Source organism: Sinocyclocheilus rhinocerous, unplaced genomic scaffold (assembly GCF_001515625.1).
Source record: "Sinocyclocheilus rhinocerous isolate Xijiao unplaced genomic scaffold, SAMN03320098_v1.1 scaffold3486, whole genome shotgun sequence".
Lineage (NCBI taxonomy): Eukaryota > Metazoa > Chordata > Actinopteri > Cypriniformes > Cyprinidae > Sinocyclocheilus > Sinocyclocheilus rhinocerous.
In genome coordinates this window covers 87650-105559 of record NW_015635561.1, presented here as the reverse complement: position 1 = coordinate 105559, position 17910 = coordinate 87650, and the positions used below count along the sequence as shown (strand labels likewise).

At 38.8% G+C, this 17910-nt stretch overlaps 1 protein-coding gene across 1 annotated transcript in view; it reads left to right on the top strand.

The window, feature by feature from the left end:
* LOC107747346 (GTPase IMAP family member 8-like) overlaps positions 1 to 17910 on the top strand; it is an 80275-nt gene that overhangs the window by 14693 nt on the left and 47672 nt on the right. The window contains exons 2-3 of the mRNA XM_016561816.1: positions 2461 to 3028; positions 6144 to 6152. Of these exons, the coding sequence (XP_016417302.1) occupies positions 2461 to 3028; positions 6144 to 6152 (577 nt within the window). The remainder of the gene's footprint in view (positions 1 to 2460; positions 3029 to 6143; positions 6153 to 17910) is intronic.

The window sequence follows — 17910 nt, the reverse complement described above, 5'->3', positions numbered from 1 at the left end:
GTTTCACTCAGGACTCCATTTCCCATAATCCTTTGCCCGGACTCATCAAGTGCATCACCTGTCTCTCATCAGATCTCATCATCAGTTCACAGCTGTCTCACATTAGTAGGACTATAAGAATAGCACACACACTCTCTGTCATCGCTGGTGATTGAATGTGCATTCCACTTACAGCCAATACAATTTCTAGTAGCATTTTCATTGGTCAGTCATGGATCTATTCTAAATGGTTGATAACTTTTGACAAAGTTTAATCCAGGAGCAAAGAGAAATACTTTCTACTTTAAAAGCACAGAGAGATCGTGATTTCACACAGTCTGAGTGCGCACAAGAAGTTAATTTGTATAAGTTAGGCCTATTTGAGAGCTCGCATCCAGTTTTCTTCGATTACATGACTGTGTTCTCATGTTACAATAAAGCGATCGCCACATTTGCACGGGAATGATAAAAATTATGCAGAATACCTGCAATCCCGCACGGATATTCAACCTCCGTAACTGACAGGAGGTGGATGCGTGTTAAACTCACTGTTGGAAAGGACAGAGAGACGCAGCTTGTATCTGTGCATATTCGGTAGATACTGTGGAAAATGAGTAAAGGAACAGTGTCAGATATTTCACTATCGGTATCAAAATATAGATATTTATGATAACACTACCATGTAGTTTGTTTCTCCAAACTTTGAGTCCATAAATTACGCTGAGCTCCCTCGCAGTCCGATCAGATCTTCAACCCTGCTTCAGCGGCAGCTTTTCCCGGTTCAGATATCTGGGCTTTTATTGGTCCCTTTACTTTCGGATATCTTTATTGGCTACTGAAGTGCCGTCAAAGGTTTGAATATTAATTCAAATTGCGGGCCTACTCAGTAACGAACTATGATTTAAAAGTAACAAAGTAGATTATTTTGCTTAATTTGTACTTAAGTACAAGTACAGCTTTAAAAATATACTCATAAAAGTACAAGTAGCCGAAAAAACTACTTAATTACAGTAACGTGAGTAGTTGTAATTCATTACCTCCACCTCTCCATAAAAGTCACCAAGTTTTGTACCACTGTGATAAAGCTATGATTTTTAAAACATCAAAACATAAAAATATTTTGACCAAAATTTAATTTTCCACATAAGAGAACCAATGATATCAGAGGAGAATGATGTAATGAACCTTTCGTATATAAACAGTTGTATCCTTGTTGCTGGGGGACTCTCTGTGAAATTAATTGTTCACCCCATAATGGCAGAAACATTACAGACAACCATGCTCTCCACCATATTGTTACATTTTAATTACTCTGCCTCTCACTTCCAGCTTAAAACAAGTGGTCTGGTTCGTGTGTCCTGAAACGTGTGGCACTGCGGGGCTACAGCCGGATGCTATAGATGGATTCAGCAGAAAGGGCTGTGGAGAGCAGCAGCTTATTGGCATTTAAAGCTACAGACACTAAAAGAGCATGTTTGAATCAGGCCAACAAAATGGTATGTAATAATAAATTGTCTTTATTTATATACTAACTTTAATTCAACATTTTAAAGCTTTAAGAATAATATATCAACGTGTGCAACATGAAAAAGCGTACCTGCTGTGTTGCTTAATTCATTAGTAAACCATAACCCATTTATTATTACCATAGTTTTCAGCCTATGGAAAACGTTCATTTTAAATTAATTGTACAATATATGTGTTATTACTATATATACTTACTACTAATAATAATTACTAATATAAGCTACAAGTTTAGCTGAGTGTATCAGACCTTAGATCTCTTTTGCTCAGTGCTGGTATATAGTGTCCTCAAGTGGCTGATGTGAGTTTACAAAGACCTGAGAGAGGCAGTCACATGATCACTAGTGACTGACACGACAGAAGGACTTTCACTATCACAACAAGAAGCTCTGGCAGTTTCATTCTGTCTGAAAGACGTTCAGAGAGAGAACACCTGAGTGAAACAACGTAGGAAATTCGAACAATAATAATGACTTCAGGAAAAGGTCAGTTTGTTTAAACATTTAAACAGCGAGAAGACATGCTTCTTCTAAAATAATAGTAATAGCAATAGTCTTGATTATACTCTCAATTCAACATAAAACTTTGAACATATTCAGAATAAAAATATACAGCATATTGAGCAGCTATTTACGCTTCAGCAAGCACACAAATTGTGGGCCAAATAAGCATACAATATAATTAATATTTTTTTCAGTAGTTGTAAGTAAACTAAGACAATTCATATACATGTACAGCAAATTGAAATGACTACATATATGCTTACTACAGACACAATTTGTAAGATCAGATCAGAGTTTTCATGTTCTTCAACACATTTAATGACAACCTTTAACCTTTATGATTGGCTTCACAGTAAAAAAGGCCAACTTACTGTTAATACCTGAGGCCAGAGAGGGTTGAGGTTATATATAAATAATTTATTATTATTCTTTTTCTTATTTTTTTATTTGCCAGAAGGTGATCTAAGGATTATTCTCCTGGGTAAAACTGGAGCAGGAAAAACTGCAACAGGAAACACAATCCTGGGCAGAAATGCATTTAAAGAGACCAGTGAAATATGTGAGAAACAGGAAGGATACGTGGATGGGAAGAACATTGTTGTATTTGACACTCCAGGACTATTCAATGCATCTATCACAAAAGAGCAAGTAAAGGCTGAAATAGAGAGGTGTGTAGAGATGTCTGCTCCTGGTCCTCATGTGTTCCTGATGGTGATCAAACTGGGGGTTAGATTCACAGAAGAAGAGAGGAACTCAGTGCAATGGATTCAGGAGAACTTTGGAAAAGAGGCTTTGCTTCGTACCATCATTCTGTTTACTTACACTGATCTGCTGAAGGGTAAATCTTTAGAGGAGTACGTCAGGAAAAGCCACTATTTACCAAAAATAGTTGATAGTTGTGGTGGCAGATATCACTCATTCAACAATGAAGAGAGAACCAATCAACATCAGATCACAGAACTGCTGCTGAAGATCAATGCATTGAGGAGAGCAAATGGAATGAGGCATTACACTCCTGAGATGTTCAGAGCAATCCAGACAGAGATTACAGGGAAAAGCGGAATGAAGTTAAACATTACACATATTTTGAGCGTTATCATAGTGATAGGAGTTATTTTTCTTGGAGCACAGCAGTGGAACAATAGGCTTCAAAAGGAGGAAAAGAAACTGAAAAATATCATCCTACAGATGACAAACGAGGTGCATCAATTTAAAAATGAGCTCCGAGAGAATGAACAGAGGGAGCAGCATCTTAAACTAGATCTCCTACAGAAAGAACAAGAGGAGCAGACACTGAAAGAGAAGATTCAGAAGAAGGAAAAAGAGGAAAATCAGCTGAGAAATGAGCTTTCACAAAAGGTAGAGGATGAGAAGGACATGAAAATCAAGATAGAAGAGAAGGAACAAGAAGAGAATCAGCTGAAAAATGAGCTTTCACAAAAGGAAGAGGATGAGAAGGACCTGAAAAACAAGATAGAAGAGAAGGGAAAAAAGGAGAAGCAGCTGAGAAATGAGCTCTCACAAAAGGTAGAGGATGAGGACCTGAAAAACAAGTTACAAGAGGAGAAGCAGTTGAGAAATGAGCTCCTACTGAATGAAAGGGAAAAGCAACTGAAAAATGAACTACAGACAGAAGAGAAGCAGCTAGAGCTAGAACATGAGCTCCAACAGAAAGAACAGGAGAAGCATCCCCTAAAAAAGCAGCTAATACAGAAGTAACAAGAGGAGTTGCAGCTAAAATATGAGCTAATACAGAAGGAACAGGAGAAGCATCAGATAAAAAAGAAGCTGCTAGATAAGGAACAAGAGGAGTTGGAGCTAAAAAATGAGCTGCTACGGATGAAACAGGAGAAGCATCAGTTAATAAAGGAGCTTGAACAGAATGAACAGGAGAAGCAGAAGCTGGAAAAGGAATGCTTACAGAATGAACAGGAGAAGCGGAAGCTGAAAAATGATCTCCAACAGAAGGAAAATGAAAAGCAGCAGCTGGAAAAGAAGCTCCTACAGTATAAACAGAAGGTGTAGTAGCTGGAGGAGCATCAGGAGGAACAGCTAAAGCACGAGTTGCAATAGTAACAGGAGGAACAGCAGCAGCAACAGAGAGATCTACAGATGAAGCAGCATTAACATCAGCAGCAGGAAATGTAGCCATATTCACTACGCTTACATGTGCACCAATAATGTGATTATTTCCAATAATCAGAGTAAAGACTTATACACATTAAGATGTTTACATGACACAAGTAAACCTCTTCACTCCCGTTTACATGCAATTTTCATTATTCTTATTATTTGCTAAGAAGTGTGGTTATTTTTTCACCATAAATCACATACCCACAGCACAAATGATGAACTCACATACAGCAGGCGAGTTACTGCCCACTGTCCACTTACATCAAATGCAATACATGTCTATAGACATAATGTGATATTCACTGCAGTGCCTAATAACCAATATCATAATTTCACAAAGTTCCATTATAATTATGTATCTCTCTATACCTCACAATGAATCTATTATTTACTTTGTGTATATGTTTCTTTATAATGAGAGGATTGACAAGCTTGCATAACTCAGCACTCAACAAAAACTCCAGCATTTTGAGCAACGAGTGGATTGTAGCTGGATTGTCTCTGATTGGCTGTGTTCAAGAAATGAACATACGTATTTGTCTGATTGACTCCGTCGGTAACGCTGCAAAACATGTTGTAATTATAACCCTTTGAAGCTCTTTGTGTGCAAACTCACTGGATCTTTTGCCAGATCTGATTCGCCAATATCAGATTTTTACAGCTTCAACTGAGAGTGCTCTTGCTTTCGCTTGACTCCTATAGAACCGAGCCTGCTTGGGAATAATGTCAAGGAGTTCATTCACAAAGTTGTATGAACAACAAACATTATTTGTGTATGTCCGAGCACATGAACACTTTGGTCAGAACGATAATAATGTGATTAAGGTGTTTACAATGCCTGTTTATTGCGATTAAAATTACCATAAGCCACAGTTTTAATGCAGTTATGGTTACAATGATTATGAGCTTAATCACATTATTTTGATCAAAGAATTGCATTTACATTAGGTAAAGTTTAATTGCAATATTGCTGAAATCCCAGTAGAATCGCATTATGAGGGTGCATGTAAACGTAGTCATTGATTAGATTAGCAGTAGTAACTGCATTAGCAGCAGCAGGAGGAACAGCAGCAACATTAATATCAGAACTGAAAAGACTTAGATTTTTGCATTGTATTTAAATATTTCCTACATACAATTTCATAGACCAATTGCTTTATATGCATTATGAAATGATGCTTCTCTGTATATACTGAATATATTGTAGTTTAGGTATGTCATGTTTCTGTAATTATTAGAGTTTTAAACTGTCTTGCATTTTCATGGTGGATATTAAAATGTATAGTATTATAAATATTAGGTTATATAAATAAAAAATAAAATACAAAGTAGCGTATTGTAAAGCAGAATGTTTTCTAAAACATTCTTTCCTTTTTATGCACATTAAACACATTACTAATATCTCTTTTTAAAGCGATTTTTTAAAATCAAGTCTGGCCTACAGGTAAAAGAGCAATCACCTTGCAGATTAACCGATTCCCTCATGAGACTTTAAAATATGGATAAGCATTAGCTGAACTAGTCTGATTTTTTCCCCCCAAACATGGTCACATGGGACGTTGGAATGTTGACAGTATATATAAATCATGTCACTATCAAATTAAATCAAATATCTTTATTGTCACACCGTGTACACAAGTGTACCAGCTGTGAATACACATTTTACAAAATAGACAGTATATACTATATACACAGAATATACACAAGGAATACACAGCATACATAGGAAAAATGCAGTATACATAGGAAGAATGCAGTTGCAGTAATCACTGTGAAGTATAATATTGGTCTTTTGTTATAGAGAGCAGTTGATGTGATGTGATGTTTAGCGCAAATAGTTTTTAGAGTGCAGAAGAGAAATTATGTAGCCTAATGTAGTTATTGGTTAGAGTTCAGCAGTCTGATGGCCTGTGAGAAGAAGCTATCTCACAGTCTGCTGGTGCGGGTCCTGATACTACGGTACAGTCTGCCTGATGGTAGCAGTGAGAACAGTTTATGGCTCAGGTGGCAGGAGTCTGATCATTTTCTGGAGGAAGGGATGCTCACCTCCAACAATGTGCTGGGCCGTTCAAACCACTTTAATTTGTTCATTGGATTTTTTTTTTACAACATGGGCCAATAACTTGTAGATTCAACAGTAAGATTCAAATCTCAGTTAAATGATAAATTACAAACGTGTTTCAATAAGATATTAGAAGTGAGGAAAGATTGAAAGATATGATAGATTAGGTCACTGTTAAGCCATAATTGCACATGCATTGTGCATTTCTCTTATCTGAATATATAATAATAATAACAACTTAAGTGTACATTTTATGAAGAACAAATGAAGGTCCAATAGAGGAGAAAATCTGACTCCACAGACTTTGTTCCATGCATGCACTAGTCAGACTAATGAGAAAAATTACACTTTTTTTCTACTTTGAAAAAAAAAAAGGTGTAAGTGCAATTCTAAGACAGTGGTAAAGGACTTCATTGCTAAGCCTGGTTCAGTATTTGTTTTTAATAGTTTTCATTGTATGTATGTATTTGATTCCACCAAATCAGCTTGTCTTTGTAAAATGACACAGCATCTTAAATCATTGCTTCTTAATCAGTCAATCAAGAATTATATTATGATATTATGATAATTAAGCACTATTTAATGATAGAACTTTAGTGATTAGAACTAAAACTTGTTAACCATGTATGAATGCATATTTGTAATTTTAACTGAACTTAGGACTGATGGTGATGCTTAAGATATTATTGGTCATTCAGGGTTTCTGTAAAAAAAAAAAAGATAATAATAATTACTATTAAAAGATAACACTACTACTAATTTTACTACAATACTAACAATATAACGCACTAAGGATTGATGAGCTGCTGGGATCATGAATATTAATCACTCTGTCAGTGTTCGCTCGAACTGATTTGCTGAAATCAAAACAGGGACGGTAATAGATAAATAGATAATAGCCAGCCAATGAGATTGCTGTTTGCGTATTAGTTCCGCCCACTACTGGAGAACACCAGTTCTTAAAAGCTGAAGAATTCTAAATGAACCTTTTGTTTTTTGACAGGAAAATACAACAAAGAATATCGTTTACGTGTAGCATGTCGATTCAGCGTGATATGTAAGACTCTCGCTCTCTCTCTTTGCACATGTGAGAAACGGCGCTATCAGCAAAGCAACGACGAGTCGCGCACCTTCACACTAGAGTTTATGGTGCGTCAAATACAGGTGCGCTGCGCATCCATTGAGATGAATTGAAAAATAGCACAAATCACTTGACGGAGAATGAAACTCTTAAGCACTTAGAGTGTTCGGCGAGTGAAAATGTATCTATGCTAAACTTGTAATTAGCCTCTAACACACAGAACTGGTGAGTAAAATATAAGAATTTATTAGCCAATGGCTAATGATAGACATTATTTAGTCGCCCAGAGTGAAGATTTAGTAGCATATGCGAGTGATTTACTCACATTGTAGAGGGTTGACTCAGTGACATTAGTGACCAGGAATGGGTTCTGTATGATCAGCAGCAGTTGTCCTCCAAGTACAAAATCATCAAAGCGAGCCTTGAAGTTGTCCTTCAGCTTTTGTATGAAATTAGCATGGTAGGTCATACCTTTCTCTCCCTGGGTTTGCTACAAAAGTTTGGGGAAGTGGAGAAGTTCACCTTGGAGATCAGTCTTGAAAATCTTCAATTTCCTCTGGAAAGCATGGACTGTTGTTATCAAATCACAAACTGTGTTATTTTGTCCCTGCAGTTTAACATTGAGCTCATTAAGATGTGATGTCATGTCTGCCAAAAATGCAGCTATTTGATCTTCTCCACATCTTCCAAAAACTCTATGAACTGAGTTGCCTTTTCATTCTTTTGTTCTGATAGGAAGGCTTTGATCTCCTCCAGAATAGCTAAAAGTGCTCCAAAACCCTGCCTTTGCTGAGCCATCTGACATTGATGTGCAGTAGTAAGTCATCATAGCTGGCATTGACCTCTGTCAGTAAGCTTCTTAGCAGACAATTTTGTAGGGACGATGATGCTCTCAAGAAATTGTAAGCATTGTTTGAAATTAACACCCGCCAACCCTCAAAATGCAGGTAAAAATCAGTTGTGGTGCTGCACCAGTGCATCCTTAGTTGGGGGGATTTGCTCCATTCCTCTTCCTTTCTTTGAGAACAACTCATGATGAGCTTGATCAATGTTGAGTTGGCTGCTGGTGCGATCATAGAGGAGAATTGTGAAGCACTCCACAATGGAAATGACCTCCTCTAGAATGATTTTGGAGCCTTTGGCAGAGCCACGTAGGCCTGTGTTGCCATGTCATATGCATTCCAGGTATCCCATGCAGTCTTCTTGCCCCTGGTTGCAAATGCAGATACTGTGTCTCAGCCAGTGAAGGCATGGAACACAGGAAGGGCTTTTAGATTTGTCAGGACCCAGAGACTTGGCAATCTCATGGGCAGGTATGTATCTGAAGTTCTTGCTGTAACAATGTTCGTATATCGGGGAAGAAGGAGGCGGGAACTGGCGAACATTTTTCGCCATGTTTTTATTTTTTATTTTTTTGTACGTTTAAAAAAACAAACAAAAAAAACAAAAATTTTTTTACATTCTACAGGGGAACCATTGAGAGCATGCTGACCAGCTGTATCACTGTCTGGTACGGGAACAGCAGTGCTGCTGACCGCAATACCAGCGGACAGTCAGTGAACACAGCTGCAAAGATCATCGGTGCCCCTCTCCCCTCCATTCTGGATATTTTCCTTGCACGATGCTCCAGTAAAGCCACCAGTATCGTGAAGGACCCCACCCATCCCTCCCATTATCTCTTCCAGTTCTTGCCATTAGGAAGACGGTACCGGAGCATCTGATCTTATTCTTGTGGGTGAGATAATAGAACATTGGGTCTGCAAGTGGAAACAACTTGTTTGGTAGTTGACATTTCCACAAGGTTCCTGGCCAGAAAGTGAAAAAGTTTTGTTTTCATGTCTTCTGATCCAGCAATGGTCCATCGACAGAGGGAATCCTGGTTTTGCATCATACCAACTGCTCCTCCATCTCCCTTCACTTTAGCAGTTCTTTGCTCATGTTCTTGATCTATAGCCATTGCTGAAAACACTTCTTGACTCTTTGAGACTGTGAATTTTCCTGCTAAACATTCCTTTGCCACACCTGGATTGGTTTTGGAAAGATCTGCCATGTCTTTAACATGAACAAGTAACCAGTGTGCATAATTTGTGAGGTCAAGGCTACAGCACCATTGAACAAGCTTTGTCATCTTAAGTGAGTCTTAAGTGAAGTGACGTGTGGCCAAGTATTCCATATTCGGAATTTGTGCTCTGCATTTAACCCATCCAAGTGCACACACAGTAGTGAACAGACACAAAACATGAACACACAACCGGAGCAGTGGGCAGCCATATTGCTGCGGCGCCCAGGGTGCAGTTGGGGGTTCGGTGCCTTGCTCAAGGGTCTCACCTCAGTCGTGGTATCGAGGGTGGTTATTCACTCCATTCAACCTTCGGGTCACAAGTCTGACTCTCTAACCATTAGGCCACGACATGCAATCCAAATAGAGATTGAAGTCAGCCTCATGCAGGGATCTTACAAATGACAAGACAAGGAGCTCCATCTGCAGTGCAGTGTGCCAAAACAGAAACTGAGGACTTTCTTGCTGTCTCATGGTACACCAGTTTTCAGTGGTGACAAGAGGACCAGCAGGTAGTCTTGATTCAGTGTACTGGTTGTAGGCTTTTGTCATCAGGATGTGGAGACTACTGGCAGGTACTTGATGTGCACGCCTTGTCCGTGTGACATGGGATGCTGTCAAGAAGGACTCTGCAACTCCCTGGGTTGCTATGTTGGCTTGAACAAGGGCTTCCACCCAACCACTACCTTCTATCCAGTCTCCTAGTGTCTTAAATGCCGACATCTCAATATGTAATCCTCCTAAGACTGACAAAATTATCTTCTCCGTGTGTATTAGGCCAACTCCACTGTATTTGTTTGGCTATGATGTACAGAGGCTGGTCCACAGTGACAACAGGTACTTGTGCTGGATTTACCCTTTGTACTGCTTGATTGATGACATTCATAGCATGATAAAACATGGCCAGATTTAAGAGCCAGTTGAAGATGTAGAACTAGGGTTGTGGTCTATGTTGTCCACTGCTGCTGTTGTGAACAATCCTTCTCTCAATGTGGTTGGACTCACCACTTGCTCTCTGTGATACAGCTCACTGACATGGTTGCCCAATGCTGTGATTATGTCCATCACTCTGTCTTATGAAATTGAGAGTCCTAGCTGAAAGAATGTGTCGACAAGGTCTTTTCTTTGTGTCTTGGCATGAACACTGAGTCCCACATACACTGGTAAGGGAGTTTCCCGTTCCTGGTTGCGCTTTGGGTTCTTGTGTAAATCACGCAGCTGTTAAACTGAACAAGCTGAGCTATGCTGAGCACAGCTTGAGACACACCCTCACATTGAGATTTGATGTCAGGGCCATCAAGGACCATACCAACCAGAGACAGCAGTGATTTGGGTACAGATGTCTTTTGACAGTCTTGCTCAAATGAAGCAGTGAACTTTGCCTTCATCTGATGCATATCCCGACATACAATCTTGGCAGTTTTGGATAGAATGACAGCTTCATCATAAAGAATTTTCTGAAAGGATGATTTGAAAGCGGCATTGATGTCCTCCTTAAATGCAAGTAATACAGCTCTTCCATCTTTGTACTTAGTCTTATCAGGAAACTCTCTCTGTATTCTATTTTTTATTTTTTTTTAAATGTGTGGAGTAAACCCTACATAATAATAACAATAATAATAATTTGTTACATTTATATAGCACTTTTCTGGGTACTCGAATGCTTTACATGGAAGGGGGGAAGCTCCTCAACCACCACCAATGTGCAGCATCCACCTGGATGATGCAACGGCAGCCATATTGTGATAGAACACCCACCACACACCAGCTTATTGGTGGAGAGGAGACAGTGATAAAGCCAATCAGTAGATATGGGGATGGTTAGGAGGCCATGATGATGGAACCAGGCTCAACCCTGCTTAGCTTCAGAGGGCAACCAGTCTTGGGCTACAGGGTGATATGGCTCCATGTCTGTTCCAGTCCCATTTGATCTAGATGAGAGGAGTACAATTTGTTTAAATCAGCTCGTCTAAAGACAGACGGCATTTCTTCATTTGCACGGACATCCTCAATATAGGAAACCAGCTCAGCAAAGGCTATGCTTTTGTAGGACCTCATAGAACGGACACACAAATAAACTGCAGAATCAGCGCATTCCAAAAAAAAAAAACTAAAGATTCTGTCATCCAGAATTCTTAAATACCCCGTTGAAGCTTCGTGACTGCCGAAATCTTCAAAGTCTACAGCCATGCAAAGAAACTCTCAGAAGAACTTCAAGCGCGTCACCATCCGTAGCCAAGGCAACCGACTTCTGGAGCTCCTCCGTCACAAGGCAGACCTTCATTCATTACCACGTGAATCCCAAAGACGTCATCAAAGGAATATCGCCAGCCAATCAGCAACGCCGTGACTCCCTCAGCCAGAAAAGGAAACCCCGCTTTCCAGCGCAAACGCAAGTAACAAACAAAATCTTCTATCTTGCTGAACTGGTGCGAATTGATCTTAAGCAGTAAAGATAAGACAGATCTCTGCTTTGTGATTCTTGTGAATTTCTGACCATTATAGCTCCCTGGATTTTTGTGTCCAGTGCTCCCACAAACATTCTAATATTGAATATAATTTACGCGCATCAATATTGGGTATTGAAATCTCTTTTGACTGAGCGCTCGCTGTTCACTTTCACTTTCGTTTACGTGATCATGCGTGCTCTGTGTAAAGGAAGATCAGATATTTGTCAATGAGCTCAGGATCTGTTGAGCAGCAAATCTTCCAGCATGATCTTGTCAATCATCTCTCCTCTCATCCCATGACCAGTGAAATCTGACTCCTGCAGCTCGTGTTGGATCCAGGGTTGTCAAGTCCGCTTTTCTTCCCTTGGAATTGGGCTACTTTTAAACTGTTGCCATGGGTTGATATTCCCACATGGATTAAAGGATTGAAACATTGCATAAATTCCATTTGAATTAAATGTTTGTATTGAAATATTTTGCATATGATAAAACTGTGCTCAATGTTAAGTTTTGTTAAGGATGGCCACTGGTAGGAAGCCTTTTAGTTGTGTTTATGATCAATGTGCACAACAGTGACTGTGGACGTTTCCTATCAGATGTCAAATAGACGTTTATTAGATGTATTTAAGATGTTTATGATTTAGAAAATATGTAAAACTGACATCTGAAAGACATCTGTCAGATGTTTGTACACAGCAGATGCTTTCCAGATCAAGCTATCTTTAACAGACATCTTTCAGACGTATGTGTGCTATCTGGGCACATTGCTGATTTCACCATTAACTATTCACCTGAACAGTTTATGTTGTGGTATGTGGTTTCATTGTATTCCTTGACCATCAACATAGACCCCTACATAAGACATAGGGGTAGACATCACCTTTTCTGTGCTATCAATTTTTGGTTCAGGAGCTATAACACAAAACACATAATTTGGTTATGGCGGAAAGTAAAATGGTTGCCATGGCCACCACGAGGTGTTTTTGTGATGGCTCCATTTCTGAAAATGTTCAGGGCCGCAAACTGTACAAGTGTACCAAGTTTCATGCTTTTATGAAAAAGTGAACATTATTTTCACATATCACATGGACTATCTTAAAAATACAGGAAAAGCAACACAAACCCACCCCACACTCCACAGAACCAATTAAGATCTATTTTCTTATCAGTCTACATTACCCATTCAATTTACCTATGGGAATTATTCTAGTCACCCCGTGAGAGATTAAATGAAGGCATATTTTACCACAAAATTTGCATCCAGGGTTAGTGCATAATAGATCTCAGGTTAGATGGAGCATAGGGCACATCAGGTGGGATGCTAGATTTCTGACTAACTGCCTGACTTTAGGCTGCATTATGGGGGGACTAGTCATAGTAGTAGCCACTGTTTTTTGTCTCAACTTTATTCAAGTCGTTCGTAGTTATATTAATTATCGAGGTAGATAAAAATACTATTTCATAGTACTAGCCATAACCTCTGATTGTTGTCTCAGCTTTATTCAAGTTGTACGTAGTTATATTAACTATCAGGGGCTATAGAAAAATACTATTGAAGTATTAGCAAGCATTGGGCAGCATACTCTATAGTACTAGCATAACCTCTGATTATCTTTCAAGCTTTAAGTTGTACATAGGTGACTGTAGGAGGCTAAACAGAACTACTATTTAAAGAATGTCAAACATGGACGGCATGTTAAATAGTATTAGTCATAACCTCTGGCTAATGATCAGACTGGTGAGTTTGTGACCATGAGGTCCGCATATATGGCCAATGCAAGATACTCTGAGCAATGGCGTAGCCACGGGTGTGCCAGGCAGGGGCGATTCTAGGATTTTTTTAATGGGGTGGCACAGGGGGGGACCAAGAACCAGTCAGGGGGAGCCCATGGGAAAAGTCATGGGCCCCAACACAAGTGGGATGACATAAAAATGACACTGCACAAATGCCTGGACAACGCATCTCTCTTTTTATAAATAAAAACCAATGAACAGACAAAAAATTGTTCTCAACTTCCTTTATTGTTCAAACAGACTGTCTCTGTGTGTGTGTGTGTGTGTGTGTGTGTGTGTGTGTGTGTTCTGTCTTAGAATTTTGTGGAAAAAGAGCCAAGTCGCTAGACATGGATGAGTTTGTTCAATTGTTTGGTAGCCAGCACAAAAAACGCAGAATACAGCTATTCTGTCTAAAAATAATAATAGACAAACCTCTTACTTAATCATCAATATTACACAAACAGTAAATTTAATAGCCATATTCTCATCTGATTAAAGACAAAATCATTTAAATGTGAAGCTGTTCTTGGACATTGCAAACAAAAATAAAAAAATATAAGACTACCACGCAAAAACGTTGGTTTCTTCAATACAAACAAGTGTTTACTATTCTACATCTTAAAATTCCAAGTGTCAGAATGCTAATGTTATTAAAACCCCACATTATAGCATTTACCACATTACTGCAGACTATTTGGGAAACTGATTGTGCCTTTAACCTTTGAAACAACAAGAAGAAACGCAACATAACGATTTCTATTTTAAGCGGTGCTGGTGCATCGTGGCTGAATAACACAACTAAGCACAAACTCTAAGGAGCTTTCAACATACATTAACGTATTTCAATATATACACTGAACAAAATTATAAACGCAACACTTTTGTTTTTGCCCCCATTTTTCATGAGCTGAACTCAAAGATCTAAGACTTTTTCTATGTACACAAAAGGCCTATTTCTCTCAAATATTGTTCACAAATCTGTCTAAATCTGTGTTAGTGAGCACTTCTCCTTTGCCGAGATAATCCATCAACCTCACAGGTGTGGCATATCAAGATGCTGATTAGACAGCATGATTATTGCACAGGTCTGCCTTAGGCTGGCCACAATAAAAGGCCACACAATAAAAGGCAGTTTTATCACACAGCACAATGCCACAGATGTCGCAAGTTTTGAAGGAGCGTGCAATTGGCATGCTGACTGCAGGAATGTCCACGAGAGCTATCTATCTATCTATCTATCTATCTATCTATCATTGTGATAGTTTTACATTTTGACAAGAACATTTTATCTCCAAATTCTCATTATACCTTCCAGTTTTACTGTTGAGATTTTTCACATTATTCTATGCAATAATTCACATTTAAAATCTCAACAGTCAAAACCATAATTTGTACTGTAAATTATCTGCCGACATTTGGACTGCCAAGTAATCTGCAAACAGCTGCTGACTGTGACCTGTATAATACGGAATCGTTCCGTATTTAAGGCATCAAAGAAGCATTCCGTATGAAAGCTATACAGAACACAGTTTGTTCCGGATTCGTAGGAATACGCTGTATGACCACCAGACCAGACTCGACAAGAAATTGCCGACAAGATGGCGCCGGTGTACGTGGCGCGCCGTCGGTCTCGGAGGCTAGTATTTGTATTGTTTGTTTTACTTCGTTTTATTTTTAAAGTAACGCAGTGCGCCACATTGGTCTACAACAGATTAACTATCTTAAGTCTGCGGACCAGTTCAAACTATTTGCCAGGCTATGCCTCAAATGGTTCATACTATCCACCTCCTCCTTTCCTATCCAATACCCGGTTATCTCCGGCGATGGCCGTGTTCGTTACCGGTGAAGAGACAGAGGAAGAAACGCAGAAAACGGGGCGGCTGTGCTTTGGACTCTGGTGTGCGGACTTTGGGACTTCAGGAGAGGTGTTCGATTGGTGACTATTTTGTCCGTTGGCATTCCCTGGATCTATCATATGAGTGGAGTGCTCCACTGGTCCCAGCCACGGTGACCTCTGGTGTATATGGCTCTCCCCGTATCTACCGTCGAGGAGTGTGCTTCAGCCATCTTCGCACTTTTCCTCAGGTACGGCAGTCGGAGGAACTAACAGATAATCCGCTTCAGTTAAGGATGGGTCTACTCAATGCTAGATTCGGTGTTAAGTAAGTCTTTTATTATAAATTACTTTTTTACCTTGCATGAGTTGGACTGCTTTTTTATGATGGAAAACCTGGATTACCATCGGTGATTCAAGTCCCCTTTTGGAACTTTTACCCTCAAACTGTTTGTTTTTAAATTCGCCTCGCTTAACTGGCAGGTTTGGTGGGTTATTTTCTATTTTTAGACAAATTTTCTCAATGTCAAATAGTACGAAATGACTACAGAAGTTTTGAGCTGCAGCTGTTTAAACTTGAATTTAATAGTCCACTATTGGTTGCCTTGATATATCACCCTCCCAAACACAATGCAGACTTCTTAAACGAGTTTGCAGATTTTTTGTTTTTTTGATAAACTGTTAATTCTTGGAGATTTTGTTTAGATACTTTTTATTGTTTCCAAACATTAAGAAAAGGAATTACATATATACTGTAACAGTAACCAAACTCCAACCAAAGAACACCCGCCCTTCCCCCGACATAAGAGCCATAAGAAACATTTACACATAAAAAAACCGGGCCTTTTTTGTAAAATACATAAAGAAAATGACATTTCAGCATATGTAATTACCAATGAAAAAAAAATGGTAAAATTAGTCATAAACACAGTTCACATATTAACACACAGTCAACTGTCATTAAACACTTGGGCATGATCACATTATTTGGTATTACTCAAGAGCCAGTCCATTCTGATCTAAAAACCGTAGGAAGGAGTCTCAGATCTCCGCATCTCAGATCAGTGCATTTTTTGTTTGATTGAGTAAGTTAGTCTTTCCATTGCTATACAAGAAGACAATTCTTTACTACAGAGTGACGGAGATGGACCATGAATACTTTTCCAGTGAATGGCAATCAGGCGTTTTGCGTGTAGTAGACACAGGTTTACAAACTTCTGTTCATATGTTTTCAAAGATAAGGCAGGTGAAAGAAGACCAAGAATACAGATTTTAGGGCAAACAGGGATTTCTTTACCAATAGTTTTAGATATTACACCTACTAATTCTTTCCAGAAGGACTGTAAGTACTCACGTTGCCAAATACAATGAAATAGTGTTCCCTTGTAAGTCAAACATTTTCTACAAATATCCAAGATATTTCAATTAAATTTATTCAGCTTTTTGGTGTTATATATGTTCTCATTATCCAATTATATTGGATTAGTTTAAAACGGGTATTGATCGATAATTTCGATAAAACTTTCTTCCCATTCATTTTCTGTAACATCCATCTGAAGATCATTAATCCAAGCCAATCTTTTATGATTAGTAGATTCTTTGGAAGCATTAACAAATTAGCTATACAGCGTAGAAATTTTGTATTTAGCCCTGGGATCTTTAACTACCATTTCTTCTAAACTACTTAGAGTAGGACATTGATATGAATGAGTCTTAGATTGTATAAAATTACGGATCTGAAGATACTTCAGATTACGGATCTACTTTCCTTTAAGGTTTCAAAGGGCATCAGTATATTATCTTCATAAAGATCTGCTGTCTTCTCTAAGCCTTTCTGTAACCACAGCTTAAAGCCCCTGTCTGATTTCCCTGGAACAAATAATGCATTACCCCAAATGGGAGAGAACTGAGATAATACCGGCGTTTCTCCAAGCTCAGCCTGTGACTCATGCTATATAAAAATTGTGGTTTTTACAAATGGGTTAGATGTATTTTGTTTGAGTTTTTTTAAGGAATCAGAATATAAATATGTGTCAAGACTTAAATCACCTGTACCTTTCCTTTCAATCTGTACCCATGGAATGTAAGATGAGCCAGCAAACCAGAAACATGCCGATCTCAGCTGGGCTGCCTTAAAATACCAAAAAAGACTAGGGAGTTGCAGCCCACCTCGTTCATAAGGAAGATACAGAAGTGATAGGCGAAGCCTGGAGCGTCTCTTATTCCAGATAAATTTAACAAATGCCTTCTTCATGTTTGAAAAAATGGAAGGAGGAGTTCGGGGGATTGACTGAAACATAACAATTTAGGGAGTATATTAATTTTAATGGTGCTCACCCTTCCAATAGTATTAAGAGGGAGTGACATCCATCTATTCAAACTTTCATTTACTTGAGTTATCAAGGGAGTATAATTGGCTGTGTAGTGAATTTTGCTTTTGCCAACCTAGGGAGGCGAAATAGTGTAGTGATGGATACTCGCGTCACCAATGACATTATGATATTTGGAT